Here is a 13383-nt window from a genome sequence, read left to right as displayed (position 1 = left end):
TTGCGTGCGAGTGATATTATTGGCAATTTTTAATCTTACGATAAAATCTAAGTTCATTCTCATAGTCTCATTTTATGAACATGTTCAATAAATTGTACTATATAAACAAAAGACAGACATTGACCTCCTTAAGGTTTTGTAAAAAACTACTGACCTCCACTGAGGTTTTAAAAATTTTCAAGAACTTCTTTTGAAACTTTAATAATTATAGGGACCTCTCCTGAAATTTATCAAAAATACACAAACCTTCTCTCACTTGTATTTTACAGAAAAATAAGTCTATTAAAAGAAAGTTTGTGTCTTTTTGACAAATTTTAGAAGAAGTTTATGACATTTTTGAAATCTTAGGGGATGTCGATGAAAATTTCGAAATCTGAGGAGAGGTCCTTATCTGTTTTTTTTTTTCCAAACCTTATGGTATTTGAATTTATACTTGTCTAGCAATTGCTTGTTGGGCAATATAATCCCAATATTCAAAAGTAAGAGACTATGATAAGGTCCTTTCATTTACAAAATATTTCCTCTCAATTTGTAATGAATCAATTGAAACCTACCATGAGGTAAATTTCATAACTCAAATAAAATTTATACCATGAAGTTATTTTATCATCATAGATTTTATGAAATTTGAATTAGCTTAAGATTATGTATTTAAATTTTTTTTATTTCTCTAAAATGAATTTATGCCCCCAATTTGAATGGAATTAAATTTATCACTTGATTTTGTCTTATTTTTCACTCAAAATTCATTTCATTTCATTTTTATTTTCATTGCATTCATAAACTAAATATGATTTAAAATAAAAATAACAAAAAAGGGCGAACTCAATTTATTATGTTGGAAGTGTACAGGAAACAAAGTTAATAAGAGAAACAGAAATGGAGTAGAGGAGAAATGAAAATTCGAGAAGAAAGCCAAAAACAAAAACAAAAAACTAAAACCAACAACTTGTTTGGTTAATATTTATAAAATAAATACGAATTAAAAACCTAATTGAAAATATTTTCATTTTCATCTTTAAATCAAAATATTATAAAATATGACTAAAATAATAAAATTATAAATAATACTTATTTAAAAAATTGCTACAATAAAAATAAATTTTATTAATAATTATTTTACTAAATTTTTTTATTTTCAAAATTTACTTTACAATAAAAACTTTATTGGACATGACAACTAAAAAATAGTAAAAGTATTTTGTAACTGGTTTTGTTATTATTATTATTTGAAATTTATGTATATTTTTCTTTTAATTATATTTAAATTCATATGAAATTTTAATTTTAATTTTAATTTAAAAGTGTATAAAATAATCAAAAATACTAAATTTGGATATTAAAATTTCTGGTAACAGGTAGCCTAGTTTTCAATTTTTTGACAAATAATTAAAAATAAAAATAGAAAACTGATAATAGAAATAAACTTACTTTTATAATTCATTTTTTCTTTATAAACAAATAGAAATAAAAAATAGAAAACAACAATGATAGCAGACCCTATATACTTAATAGAAATGTTGTCTCATCACACTTAAAAAGGGCATATTGCCCTTATTCCTATTTATTTTATTGAAGCATCGATGCATCATGCATGACCCTGCCAAAACTCATAAGTCATACCCCCTCTATGGTGTATTTTCATTTCATCTCTCTCTCTCTCTCTCTCTCTCTCTCTCTCTCTCTCTCTCTCACAAATTGAAATTATGAACCTCAGCTCTCATGCAGAAACTATGGGTCATGACTAAAATCTGTTTTCTATTTGTAAGTAAAGGCAAACAACGCAATTAACAATTAGCAAAAACAGGGGAAGGGGATGCTCTCCATGCACATTTTTTGAATGTGTCTATGAAAAGAGATAGTTTTTTTTTTTCACTAAAGGAGGGCGGCACCTCCAATTATTTATTGATGGTAACCTTCACTTTTTGCGGAGGAATACTATGGTTACGAGACAAACATTGAAAGTTTATAGATAAAAAAATATTAAAGGCCTCCCAAAAATAATACTAACAACCAATCAAAATAAGACTACAAATCTAAACAAAATTAAATAAGAAACAAATGTAAAAATAGATCTATCAAAAATAAAAATAATAAAATAAACTATAATCAAAAGATATAAACCAATCAAAAGAAATTGAAAGGATTAATTAATGACGAGAAGATAGTTTGCAGGACCACTTCCCAACACACCCTAGCATCTGATAAAATGGGTATTTTGCCCTTTTCCTTTTGGCCTTTTGTATGCGTTCATGTTCTTTCTTTGTGTCAATTTTCTTCTTTCAATTAGTGGCAACATTTTGTGTGTATCATTGTTGTCATATTTCTGCACCCAATGAAACAAATCTCATTATTGTTCTATTCAATTTCTCTAATTAAGAGCATATTGTTTAATTGTACAATTAAATTAAAGTAGAAATCAATCGTCAAATTTATTTATCTTTTACTTTATGATTATACATCAATTCTCATTGAACTGTTAGAAGGGTCGGACTATATTTTATTTTAATTTAATCTTTTATCTTGTTCCTTTTTTTTTTTGTTAATTTTTAATTATTTGTAAACTTTCTTTTTCAACTTACCCTCTTTCTAATTTTTTTTTTCTCTTTTAAATTAATTATAACTCTATCCTTCTAATGCTTAGTTTATCATCGTTTGAACTAACTATAAAGAGAATGATAGGATAGAAGGATAATGTCTCTAGAATGATTCGAGTTAAAAAATTCAATTCTTTTAATAATTAAGGACTATTTTTACTATTAAAATAATCCCTAATTTTAATTAGTATTGCTCATATCATTAATCCATAATATGCAAAATTGTACCATTCAATCCGATTACATGTGAAAGCATACTATGACAAAAACATAATTTCAAAATTTTAATCATTGAAGACATATATCACATTCAGCCACCTTATTTTTAGTTTAGGATATATAGCCCTACATAATTGGAGGTACTTGTACATCATTGTCATATTATCATGATATTGAAAATGTGACTATGTAGGGAATGACAAAAGCATGATTGGTCCTTTGGTGTTTGTTCTTTTATTTAATTTTTTTTGAGTAAGCATAATTATGAATAATTTTATATATATATATATATATTTTGTTATTGCTTGAAATATGAAAAAAAAAATCACATAAGTTTCAATAATTAAAAGTCCAACTCTTTTAATATTATTTTTATCATTTTGTATGATTTATTTTATAGAACACTGAAGTTTAATCCAATAATTAGAATCCTCTTCTTTTGTTCATTTTATTCACGTGTTGCTTTTCTAGAATAACTCCTCCCACCTACTTTAATGCCCCTTTTTGTTTAAAAAAATATGAAAATTTGGTAAGAAAGAGAGATAATAGTTGGATAAAATGAAGTTATTATTTATTTTATTTTGAATTAATAAAAAATTAGGTTAACCAAAATTTATGGATTGAAAATTTTGAATTTGATGCATCATTTGCCTAAAATTTGAGTTTTCACTCTGTTAAGCGTTGACCTTGCATTTATTATTTAACTATGTTTAAAAGCCCAATTGGCTTGCCAACTAGACAGAGCATACATAAGAATAAGTGATGAGGTAATATTATTAATTAATTAAAAGGAAAAAAGATATTCACCTCTCATAAGATTGGGTAAAAAGATAAAGCCCTCTCTTGAAATTTCAAAAATTTCAGGGACCTCCCTTGAGGCTACTTTCTCAAGGTTTATGAAATTTCAGGCCTTCTCCTAAGGTTTGTCAAAAAAAGAAACAAATCTCCCTTTACTCTCCTTATTTTTTGACAAATCTTAGGGGAGGTTTCTAAGATTTTTTTTATACCTCAAGGAAGTTTTTTGGAATTTTTGAAATCTCAGAAAATGTCATTGTCTTTTTGCCAAATCTCAAGAGAGGTTAATGCCTTTGTTCTAATTAAAAATTTAAAATTATGAAACGGCTTATACTTAGAAAAAAAAAATATTTGTCATGCCCTTTTAGGGAAAGGGCAGTTTACCAAAACTCGATATGTTTGCTTTTTAACATGATTATGAGTTGACCAATCTATTATTTGTGGTAAAAACTAAAACGCAAATTCATTATGCATATAATTTTTAGCAACATCATGAAAATACTTAAAAATATATGTTTGACATTATTTCACAATCCAAGACTCCAGTAAAGTACCATAACCTTCTTTCTTTTCATTTGTTTTTTTGGTGACCACCAAATTTTTTTTAAAGTTCAATTGCGATATTTATGGGTCCTTAAAGTGCAATTACCCATATTCTTTATTTAAGTTTTTAGCATATTTTGGACTTTTTTCCCCTTATGAATCCTCATTATTACATTTTTTTTTTCTTTATAGTCTATACGCGACAAGGGTGTGTTACCTACATGTAGTGTTATTATACACTAGCGAATTATTATTATTGTTCTACGTTGTCTGTCCGAAATTTGGGACTTGGTACGAAGAGGGTGAAGTGTGAGCCAGTGTTAAGGACAGGTATACCTTCAAAATAAGGGTGGGTGTGGGTTTTGTGGAGCCAAAGCCAAACAAGGGCGTGAAGGGTGATTGGGAAAGACATATCTTATGTGCCAAAAATAGCCTCCAACTGTCGCAGAAATTTACTGTAGATGCCAAAAGAATTCACGAGCGGAGACTGCTTATAGTCCATTGGATGGATTGAATTGTTTTTATCTTGCTAATAATGCAAGCTTGAAAGATTCACAGTAACACGCTCACAACTCGCAAACATAAAACAACAATATAAGCGGCAAAACGCGTAGGAAGAAAAGAGAAAACCCATTTGAGGTGACCCACAACCCGTTGCAAAATGACAAAGCCCGCTGCCCACGGGTTCAATTCAAGACCCTTCTTCTTCTTCCTTCATCCATCAATCAAAGTGCTCTTCCCCTGAGTTCCCCTGGCCAAAATTGCAAATGGGCAAACCCAACCCCTCTCCCCTTCTTTGATTAATGATTGTGATTCACCTCTTTTTCTTTTTTATTATTATATTTTTTTCCACTTGTTAGAATCAGTGCACTGCTTTCAGCTTTGGCATCCCATTGTTCCTACCTAGTACAAATTACAACCCTCTCTCTCTCTCTCTCTCTCTCTCTCTCTCTCTCTCTCTGTTTTAGCACTTTTAACTGCACAGCCGTTCCCCGTCAAAGCTCTTGTTTGCAAATACCCATTTAAAGGGTTCAAATCATCAAATCCTCCCAAGCCCCACTCTCTCTCTGTCTCTGTCTCTCTCTCTCTCTAATTAAATTATAAATTTGAGGTTCCAGCCCAGAAGAGCCACCAACATTCCCAGTTTTCTATTTCTCTCTGCAGGAAGAAAAAGAAGAGAAATGCATGAAGAGAGTAGGATTAGGGGTCTTCTCTGCCTCTTCGTGTGCTTGCTTTCATCTCTCAATGTAAGCAGAACAGAGGCGCCATCCATCCTAATTTTACTGAATCTTCTTATCTGCATTGTTTCTCTTGAATGGTGTCGTGTTGTTTCATAACCCTTCGTTTTTTTCTCAATGCAGGTTGCCTTGGCAGCCGGAGACGGCGGAATCGCCGGCGAAAGCCCATTTACGCCCAAGGCTTCTTTGATTCGATATTGGAAGAATCAGATCCACAACGACCTCCCACAACCCTCCTTCCTTCTCTCCAAAGCCTCCCCAATGAGCGCAGTGGACTCGGCGGCTTTCACCAAACTCGCCAATCAGAATGGTCTCTCTCCGAATCTCCCCTCCTTCTGTTCGTCGGCGCAGTTGCTCTGCTTCCCCGATTTATCGCCGAGCTTGGAGAAGCATTCCAAGGACTCCAGTTTCGCCGTGTATTTGAATAAGAACTTTACAAATTACGGAACGGATCGAGCCGGCGGAGCCGACTCGTTCAAGAACTACTCCATTGGGGATAATCTTCCCGTCGACACGTTCCGGCGGTACAGCCGCGACTCAGTCGGCCACACAGACGGGTTCAACGCGTACGGCACCGAGGGCAACGTCGTCGATCAGAGCTTCGACAGCTACGGCGCGGGTGCCATCGGCGGCAACGGCGACTTCAAAAACTACCACAAGGAAGTGAATGTTCCGAATCTCCGATTCGGAAGCTATGCGGCGGAGGCCAACGGTCGGAAGCATTCGTTCTCGAGCTACACCGAAGAGACCAATTCTGGGAACGAGGGTTTCGCGAGCTACGGCAAGAAAGCCAATGGAGCTCTGAGTGAGTTCGATAGCTACGGGAAGGACTCGAACGTGATAAAGTCGCAGTTCTCCAGCTACAGCGAGAATGGTAACTCGGCGAACGATTCGTTCAGTAGTTATGGGTTAAACGGTAACGTCCCGGAGAACATTTTCAAAAGCTATGCGGATGGTGGAAATGCGGGAACTCATTCCTTCTCGGGTTACAGAGACCAGTCCAATGTGGGAGACGATTCGTTCCAATCTTACGCCAAGAATTCGAACTCGGAAGAGGTGAATTTTGCGAATTACGGAAAATCCTTCAACGAGGGCACAGATACATTCATAGGGTATGGCAAAGGGGCGAAGAGTGAGGGTGTAGGGTTCAAGATCTATGGTGTGAATAACACGTTCAAGGATTATAACAACAAAAAGCGTGTCTCATTTGCACTGTACGCTAACAGAAGCTCAGCAACAATGGCGTCCTTAGGTCGCGGTGGCAGTTCCGTAAATAGATGGGTGGAGCCGGGCAAATTCTTTCGGGAAGCTATGCTGAAGCCTGGGACAGTGATGCCGATGCCCGATATCAGGGATAAAATGCCCAAAAGGTCGTTTTTGCCCCGGTCGATTTCGTCGAAACTACCGTTTTCAACATCGAAGCTCGCCGACCTGAAGCAAATATTCCACGCCGGCGACAACTCGAGCATGGAGACGATGATTGTCGACACATTGTCGGAGTGCGAGAGGGCTCCGAGCGCCGGCGAGACCAAGCGCTGCGTGGGTTCCGTCGAGGACATGATCGACTTCGCCGTCTCTGTCCTGGGTCGCAACGTCGTCGTCCGGACCACCCAGAGCGTGGAGGGGTCAAAGCACGACGTGATGATCGGGTCGGTCGAAGGGATCAACGGTGGGCAAGTCACCAAGTCCGTCTCCTGCCACCAGAGCTTGTACCCGTACCTAGTGTATTACTGCCACTCGGTTCCCAAGGTCCGGGTCTACGGAGCGGATCTCTTGGACCCGAAAACCAAGGCCAAAATCAACCACGGAGTCGCCATATGTCACCTGGACACATCAGCGTGGAGCCCGACCCATGGGGCCTTCTTGGCGCTGGGCTCGGGTCCGGGTCGGATCGAGGTTTGCCACTGGATATTTGAGAACGATATGACCTGGGCGACGGCGGACTAAAGTCCCCCGAGTGTGTGAAAATTTAGGTTGGGTTCGAACCGGTTGGCTAGCAAAAGGGAGCCGCGGGCTCGACCCGGGTCAACCTATGTTGAAGCCGCGATTGCAGTGATGAGTGATGTTTGGGTTTATGTTCTTGTTATTATTGTGTGAGTGAATCTCTAATTTACAAGTTTAATTTTTATGTTAGTGAATGCTTTTTCATTTTGTTTTTCATGAAGATTGTATTCCAAACCCCACCCCCTTAATGGGACAGCAAATGAAAATTTGGATCTCAAAGAACATTATTTACTATTCTGACCTTTAATTTATATATATATATATATATATATATATATAGTAAAAAAATTAATTTTAAAATTTATCATTTAAAATATTAAATTATAAATTAGATTGAAAAAAAAAAAACAATTGAAATCAAGGAGACAAGTGGAAAGTAAAAACCAGCAAGAGAGGAAGCTGCCAGCTAATGTGTACAACGAGTAGGTTTATTTTTTCATTTGTTTTTGTTTTTGAAAAGCAAGGGGATGGTGGTGGACATCCAAAGTGTTGTGCTTGCCCCGTGCCAGCTGGCAATATCAAGCCTTTTGTGTTTAATTTAAGGTCTTCATTTTGGTAAGTAGATAATGCGTTTCTAATTGTTTTCAAACTCCGAATCTATTTCAAACTTCTTCTTTTTTTTCCTTATTTAATTATCAAAGAAAATAAAAATGTGCCAAATTAATGAACTAAGATTTATTTTTTCCTAAATTTCAATCTTTCTAAATAATTGAAAAAATTGTTTTTTCATATTTAATTCTAAAAAAAAACGAGAAATAAAATTAAAATTGATTCAACTGATGAATTAAAATTTTATTTTATGTTTTATCAATATTTAAATTTTCTGAATTTTTAATTATATGAAAAAAGCTCATTTTTTCCTCTCCTTCAATAGATATTTTTATTCAGTGGACTTAGAAGCCTAACTTGTAACTTGAAAATTATTTTTTAAAGAAATAAAAATAAAAATAATATTTTTTTTTCTTATTTAGTTATTGAATAAAACTAAAAAATAAAAATAAATATTAAATCGATAAGTAAATATCTAATTACACACATCATTAATATTTATTTTTTATTAATTTTAAAGAAAAAGAGGAAAATGGACTCTATTGGTTATTAAATGCTCTAGCAAAAAAAAAAGCTTGCTCCTAGGGCATGGTTCAGGTGGTATGGACGTCCATTGGGAGTGCCTCTCATGAGGTCAGCCTTTGTGCCTCCCGAGTTCGAGCCTTCCCCTGGACTCCTGAATTTACATGCTCGTGGTGATGTGGGGCCAGAGTCACGGGGTGTGGGATTAGTCTTGGCTGTGTTGCGTCCCAGAGTAATCTGGTGGATGCCGGCCGAGGACACCCGACGATATAAAAATAAAAATAAAAAATAAAAATAAAAAAGCTTAGGAGATCCCTAGTGGTGTTTGGTGACCCTCTCTAATGCTCAAGTTCTGAAGGAACTGAAAATATTGTCAATAATACAAGAACAATTATGTAATTATGTGATCGTGGGATCGAGAGACTGTCTATAATGACCCAAAAAATGTATATACGATTAAAACATAATAATAATAATAATAATAATAATAATAATAATAATAATAATGGTCATTAAGTTAATATCAATACAGAGATATTTTTTTATAAGATCTTTGATTCCATATTTGATGACTAAGAAATATCTTGTCTTAGTGAGTACTCAGAGACCATTACGGCTCAATCGCTCCTTGAAGGCTGGCGTGGTCAAAATGGAATTTTATAGGATAAATAGGGTAGACATTATTTGTACACGTAAATAAATACATATACATAAAATAAGGTTTTAACTGACATAAATTGTAGAAATATATGATAAAATAATAATAATATAAGTATCCTATGCAGGATCCACATGATCGGGTGGGACCTACACGAGTCTCGGACTCAAACTTGCTTCAACATATTAACCGCGGTCTTCATGCACCGAAAGTCTTCACGTAATCCATATGTACATACAAAGAGTTACGAATTGAAGTGTGATTTGAGTGTATGTGCTTGTGTGAGGGTTGAACCGTAGGACATAGGTCGACCAATTCCATTCTACATTAGTGTCTTTGTACATGCTTCATAAATCTCGCTATACAGGTGATCATTTTCACATCCAACGCATGTGAGGCCCATAAGACCGTGTGGGCTCACATGAGTTCCGAAGCTGTGTAGGGTCCACATGAGTCTCAAAGTTATGTAGGACCCATATGACTGTGTGATGACTATTGGAGTTACGTGAGGTCCACTTGGGTCTTGAAGTCGTGTGAGACCCACAAGATCATGTGGGGTTCACATGATTTTTCGAAATTCGAACTTAATTATTTTTTCATAATAAATACTAAAACATAACTTCATAATAATAATAATAATAATAATTTTAAAAAAAATAATCAATTAATTAAGTAAATTAATTAAATGGAAGCGTCGGCAAGCACTCCTATTTTCCCCACATGTATCCTCATTCCCATCTCATACCTACCATCCTAAACTCATACCTAACCCATCTAATGCGTATTCTTTTATTTTTTTAAAAAATTATAATTTCACTCATCTACCCACACTTTTATAAATTTCATTTTCTTCTCAAAATTTTTCCTATAAATAGGAAGTTCTCAATCTTTATTTTTTACAAAAAATTTTTAAATGAAGAGAAGGATTAGTGAGCGAAAGAATTAGTGGTAGAGGGAGAATTTTTGTTATAATTAAAATTCTCATTCACCAACTCTTTCCAATCTCATTTTCAGAGATATTCATGGTGACCGTTTCACAAGATTAAGAAAGGGTAAATAAATTTGATTATGTTATATTTTTATTAAAATTTATACTTGAATTTATTTGTAAGTAAATTTTTATTATGTTAATTATTTTTCATAAAATTTTCTCGAATTTATTTTTACGTATATTTAATTATACTAGTTTTATCTTAAATATACTTACATTTATTTTTGAGTTAAGAAATGTTCTAAACCTCTCGAGTATTTTACATCATTAATTTTTATTCAAAAAAATATTTTTAACATGAAAATCGTGTGGTATGAGTTTATTTTTAAGTTTCATATTTTACGAAAATATGAGTAAAAATGACATGAGTTTATTTTTACATTGCGTATTTTATGAAAATATGAATAAAAATAAAATTTTCATGATATTATTTTAATTGCATAAATTTTATAATAAGATGTTTTCAAAACCCCTTATGGTTCAGAAGATATAGAAAATTACAAATACTAGATATCATAACCTGAAATTTAAACGGATCAGAGTGTACTCACACTGCTTACAGAGTGCACACCTGGTTCCGAATCAGGAGTTAATAGGGAAAATCTCACTTAATGATGATGTATATCGATTTAGTTTGACCAGTCAGCCAGTTAAGTCCAGTTTTCGGACCGCACAACCTAGTCATAGGAGGTAAACATGACTTACGATTAACAGACCTAAGGGTGGTTTTTACAGTATATGTATATACATATTTAATTACGTAAATAGAATTATTGATGATTTGGAGGAAAAATATATGTTTATGTGAACAGAGATATCTTTGTGCCTAAATGATGATTACTATAGTTATAATTTTAAAGTTAAAAAGTTCATTTTAATAGTTATAGTATATGATTATAAAATTTTACTACTATAGATGATAGTAAAAGTTTTATACAGAAAATTTTAAATTTATATTTATTTTAAAAACAGTTTTGAAGTTATAGTATTAAATATTATTTTACTAAATTATAATATTATGAAAACTCATTTTGTCCACACACTAATAATAATCTTATTTACTTACTGAACGTCGTCTCACTCTAATTATTATTTTACATTTTAGATAATTATGAAGAGAGTATCAGAAATTTGACGTAACAAGTTCGTGAATGAAAATAGAAAGAGTGGAGTAAAATATAAATTTAGTATAATACAATTTTAGAATATGTTTTCGTATCTTAGAATTTTAAGAATGTTAATTTTAATAATTGAAACATATATTTGTAATAAAACTAATTAGTACTCTGGTAATAAAAATAATTTAAATTTATTTGTTTCCACTGAAAAATTTATATTTAGGAACCACTCAAGTTCGAGTCCTTATACCGTCAAATTGTCATCTTTCCTTCCTTCTGAAACCATTTTTACAATAGCAAAAATTACCTTGTTGAAATTAACATACTTTCTTAATTTTTAAGGAAGTTATAGGAGTGATATGTCTTTATTCACTCTTTATTTAGGAGTTATAATTCCTTTCGTAATCTCCTCTTAATTCTATCTTTTATGGAAAGAAAAAAAAGAATAGAGTGGATTTCTTAAGCTGCAATATAATTACCAAATGTGTCATTACAGATAATAAAAAAGGAAACTGGATTGTACAAGTTATTCAATGCTCTAGCAAAAAATACTTTGTTTTTTTTTAGGGGGGGAGGGGGTTCGAGTGTGAATTATAGATTCAATACATTCTTTGTTCATTGCAAATTCATTGGACTTAGTCACACGATAGATGGTTGCGTTGGATCACACCATTAATATTTGTTTCGTAGGGCCTTAAATGCATAGCATCAATGTAATCGAACCCGTACTGCCTAACACATTTAAGAATTTGCTAGAATTGGTATTTTTCTCTTTTTTGATTTATTGATGACGCTTACAAAGCACAATGATAGTTAGGTCCATAATTATGTCACATCTTACTCCTATATTTGAACTTGAAACTTGCAATGTGACAAATTTAAAATTTAAGTGGTGTAGCGTTGCTTAGGATGTGTCAATGCGTGTGCTTTTATTATTGTTATTTTTGGTTAATGTAAGTATGTGCGCTTGTGTGCCCGTGCACTCAATGTTGATATGGATGAGCTTAAACTGTTTTGTTTTTTCACTTACGAAGGTAGTGCATCTTTAGGTCCCTTTCCAATCCTCGAATAATGAAATCATAAAACCTAAAATATTAAAGTTAAAGATTTAATCTCTAACTGTACCTTACAAGAAATCATCTAGTTTTACTACCTTACCACACATTTTAAACAATAAAAAATATCTTTGAATTTTAGATTATTTTGAGGCAAACTAATATTTATTCATTAAAATTTATCTAAGACTATAAAATATAGTAAATTATATAAAATGTGATAGGATTATATAGTTGAACATAATAATTTTATCCCACTATTGGCCAAGTGTTCCATAATTATAAAATAAAAAGAAATTTAGGTAGCATATATATTTAAATTTTTGAATTTTAATTAATTAATATTAATTATAAAAATTAAAATAAAATTTTATATTATTTTTATTTTAAATTCATATAACTTGGATAAAAGACACAAACCTCCACTTATATTTTGTAAAAAAACAAAATTTTTTAGAGAAAGTTTGTGTCTTTTTGACAAATTTTAGGGGAGGTCTGTAAAATTTTTGAAAACCTTAGAAGAGGTTTGTAACATTTTAAAAAACTAAATAAATATTTTTATCTTTTTATTAAACTACGCGAGTGTCTTTTGACCTATAAATTGAAATCTAAGAACCAGCATTTATATTTTTATAAGTAGATTTATTAAATTCCAATAGAGAAGTTAGTTGAAATGGAACAGCAAAGGTTAATTTAAATTATCATAATTCATATTTTGTGTGATTGTTAACTTCTCCTTGTGAAGGTGTTCCACTTGTCCTAAAAATTGAGGAGTTGACACATTGGTTGTGGCTGCTGTTTCAAGATCCAACCAACTATCAGGCTGTTTTGCCACATGTTGTGTAGCTATTGGCCCACGTGGAAATGGGATTGCGATGTGAAGCTAAAGCCTAAAGTGGAAATGTTCACGAGGATACGTGCACTATTAGAGACGTTATAACCATTGAAATATCAAAATATATTTCAATAAAAGTTTCGCTTTTTCAGTGGTGTAAAACTATGCATGCTTTTTTTTTTGTTTTTTTGCATAAGAAAAAATTTAATAAAAATAAAATTAGTGCTAGTAATTAAAAAAAAAACCTATACACAAATAG

The 13383-nt window shown here is 32.5% G+C and overlaps 1 protein-coding gene across 1 annotated transcript; it reads left to right on the top strand.

The window, feature by feature from the left end:
* Positions 1 to 4682: 4682 nt before the first annotated feature.
* Positions 4683 to 7615, top strand: LOC131144197 (polygalacturonase 1 beta-like protein 1). The gene is made up of 2 exons (XM_058092669.1): positions 4683 to 5401; positions 5516 to 7615. Exons 1-2 carry the CDS (start codon positions 5336 to 5338, stop codon positions 7337 to 7339), a joined length of 1890 nt encoding a protein of 629 aa, XP_057948652.1. The 5' UTR covers positions 4683 to 5335; the 3' UTR covers positions 7340 to 7615.
* Positions 7616 to 13383: the final 5768 nt, after the last annotated feature.

Source organism: Malania oleifera, chromosome 12 (genome assembly GCF_029873635.1).
Source record: "Malania oleifera isolate guangnan ecotype guangnan chromosome 12, ASM2987363v1, whole genome shotgun sequence".
In the NCBI taxonomy this organism is placed as follows: Eukaryota; Viridiplantae; Streptophyta; class Magnoliopsida; order Santalales; family Ximeniaceae; genus Malania; species Malania oleifera.
Note: the sequence above shows the minus strand (reverse complement) of the source record. Positions and strands in the feature narration are given on the sequence as shown.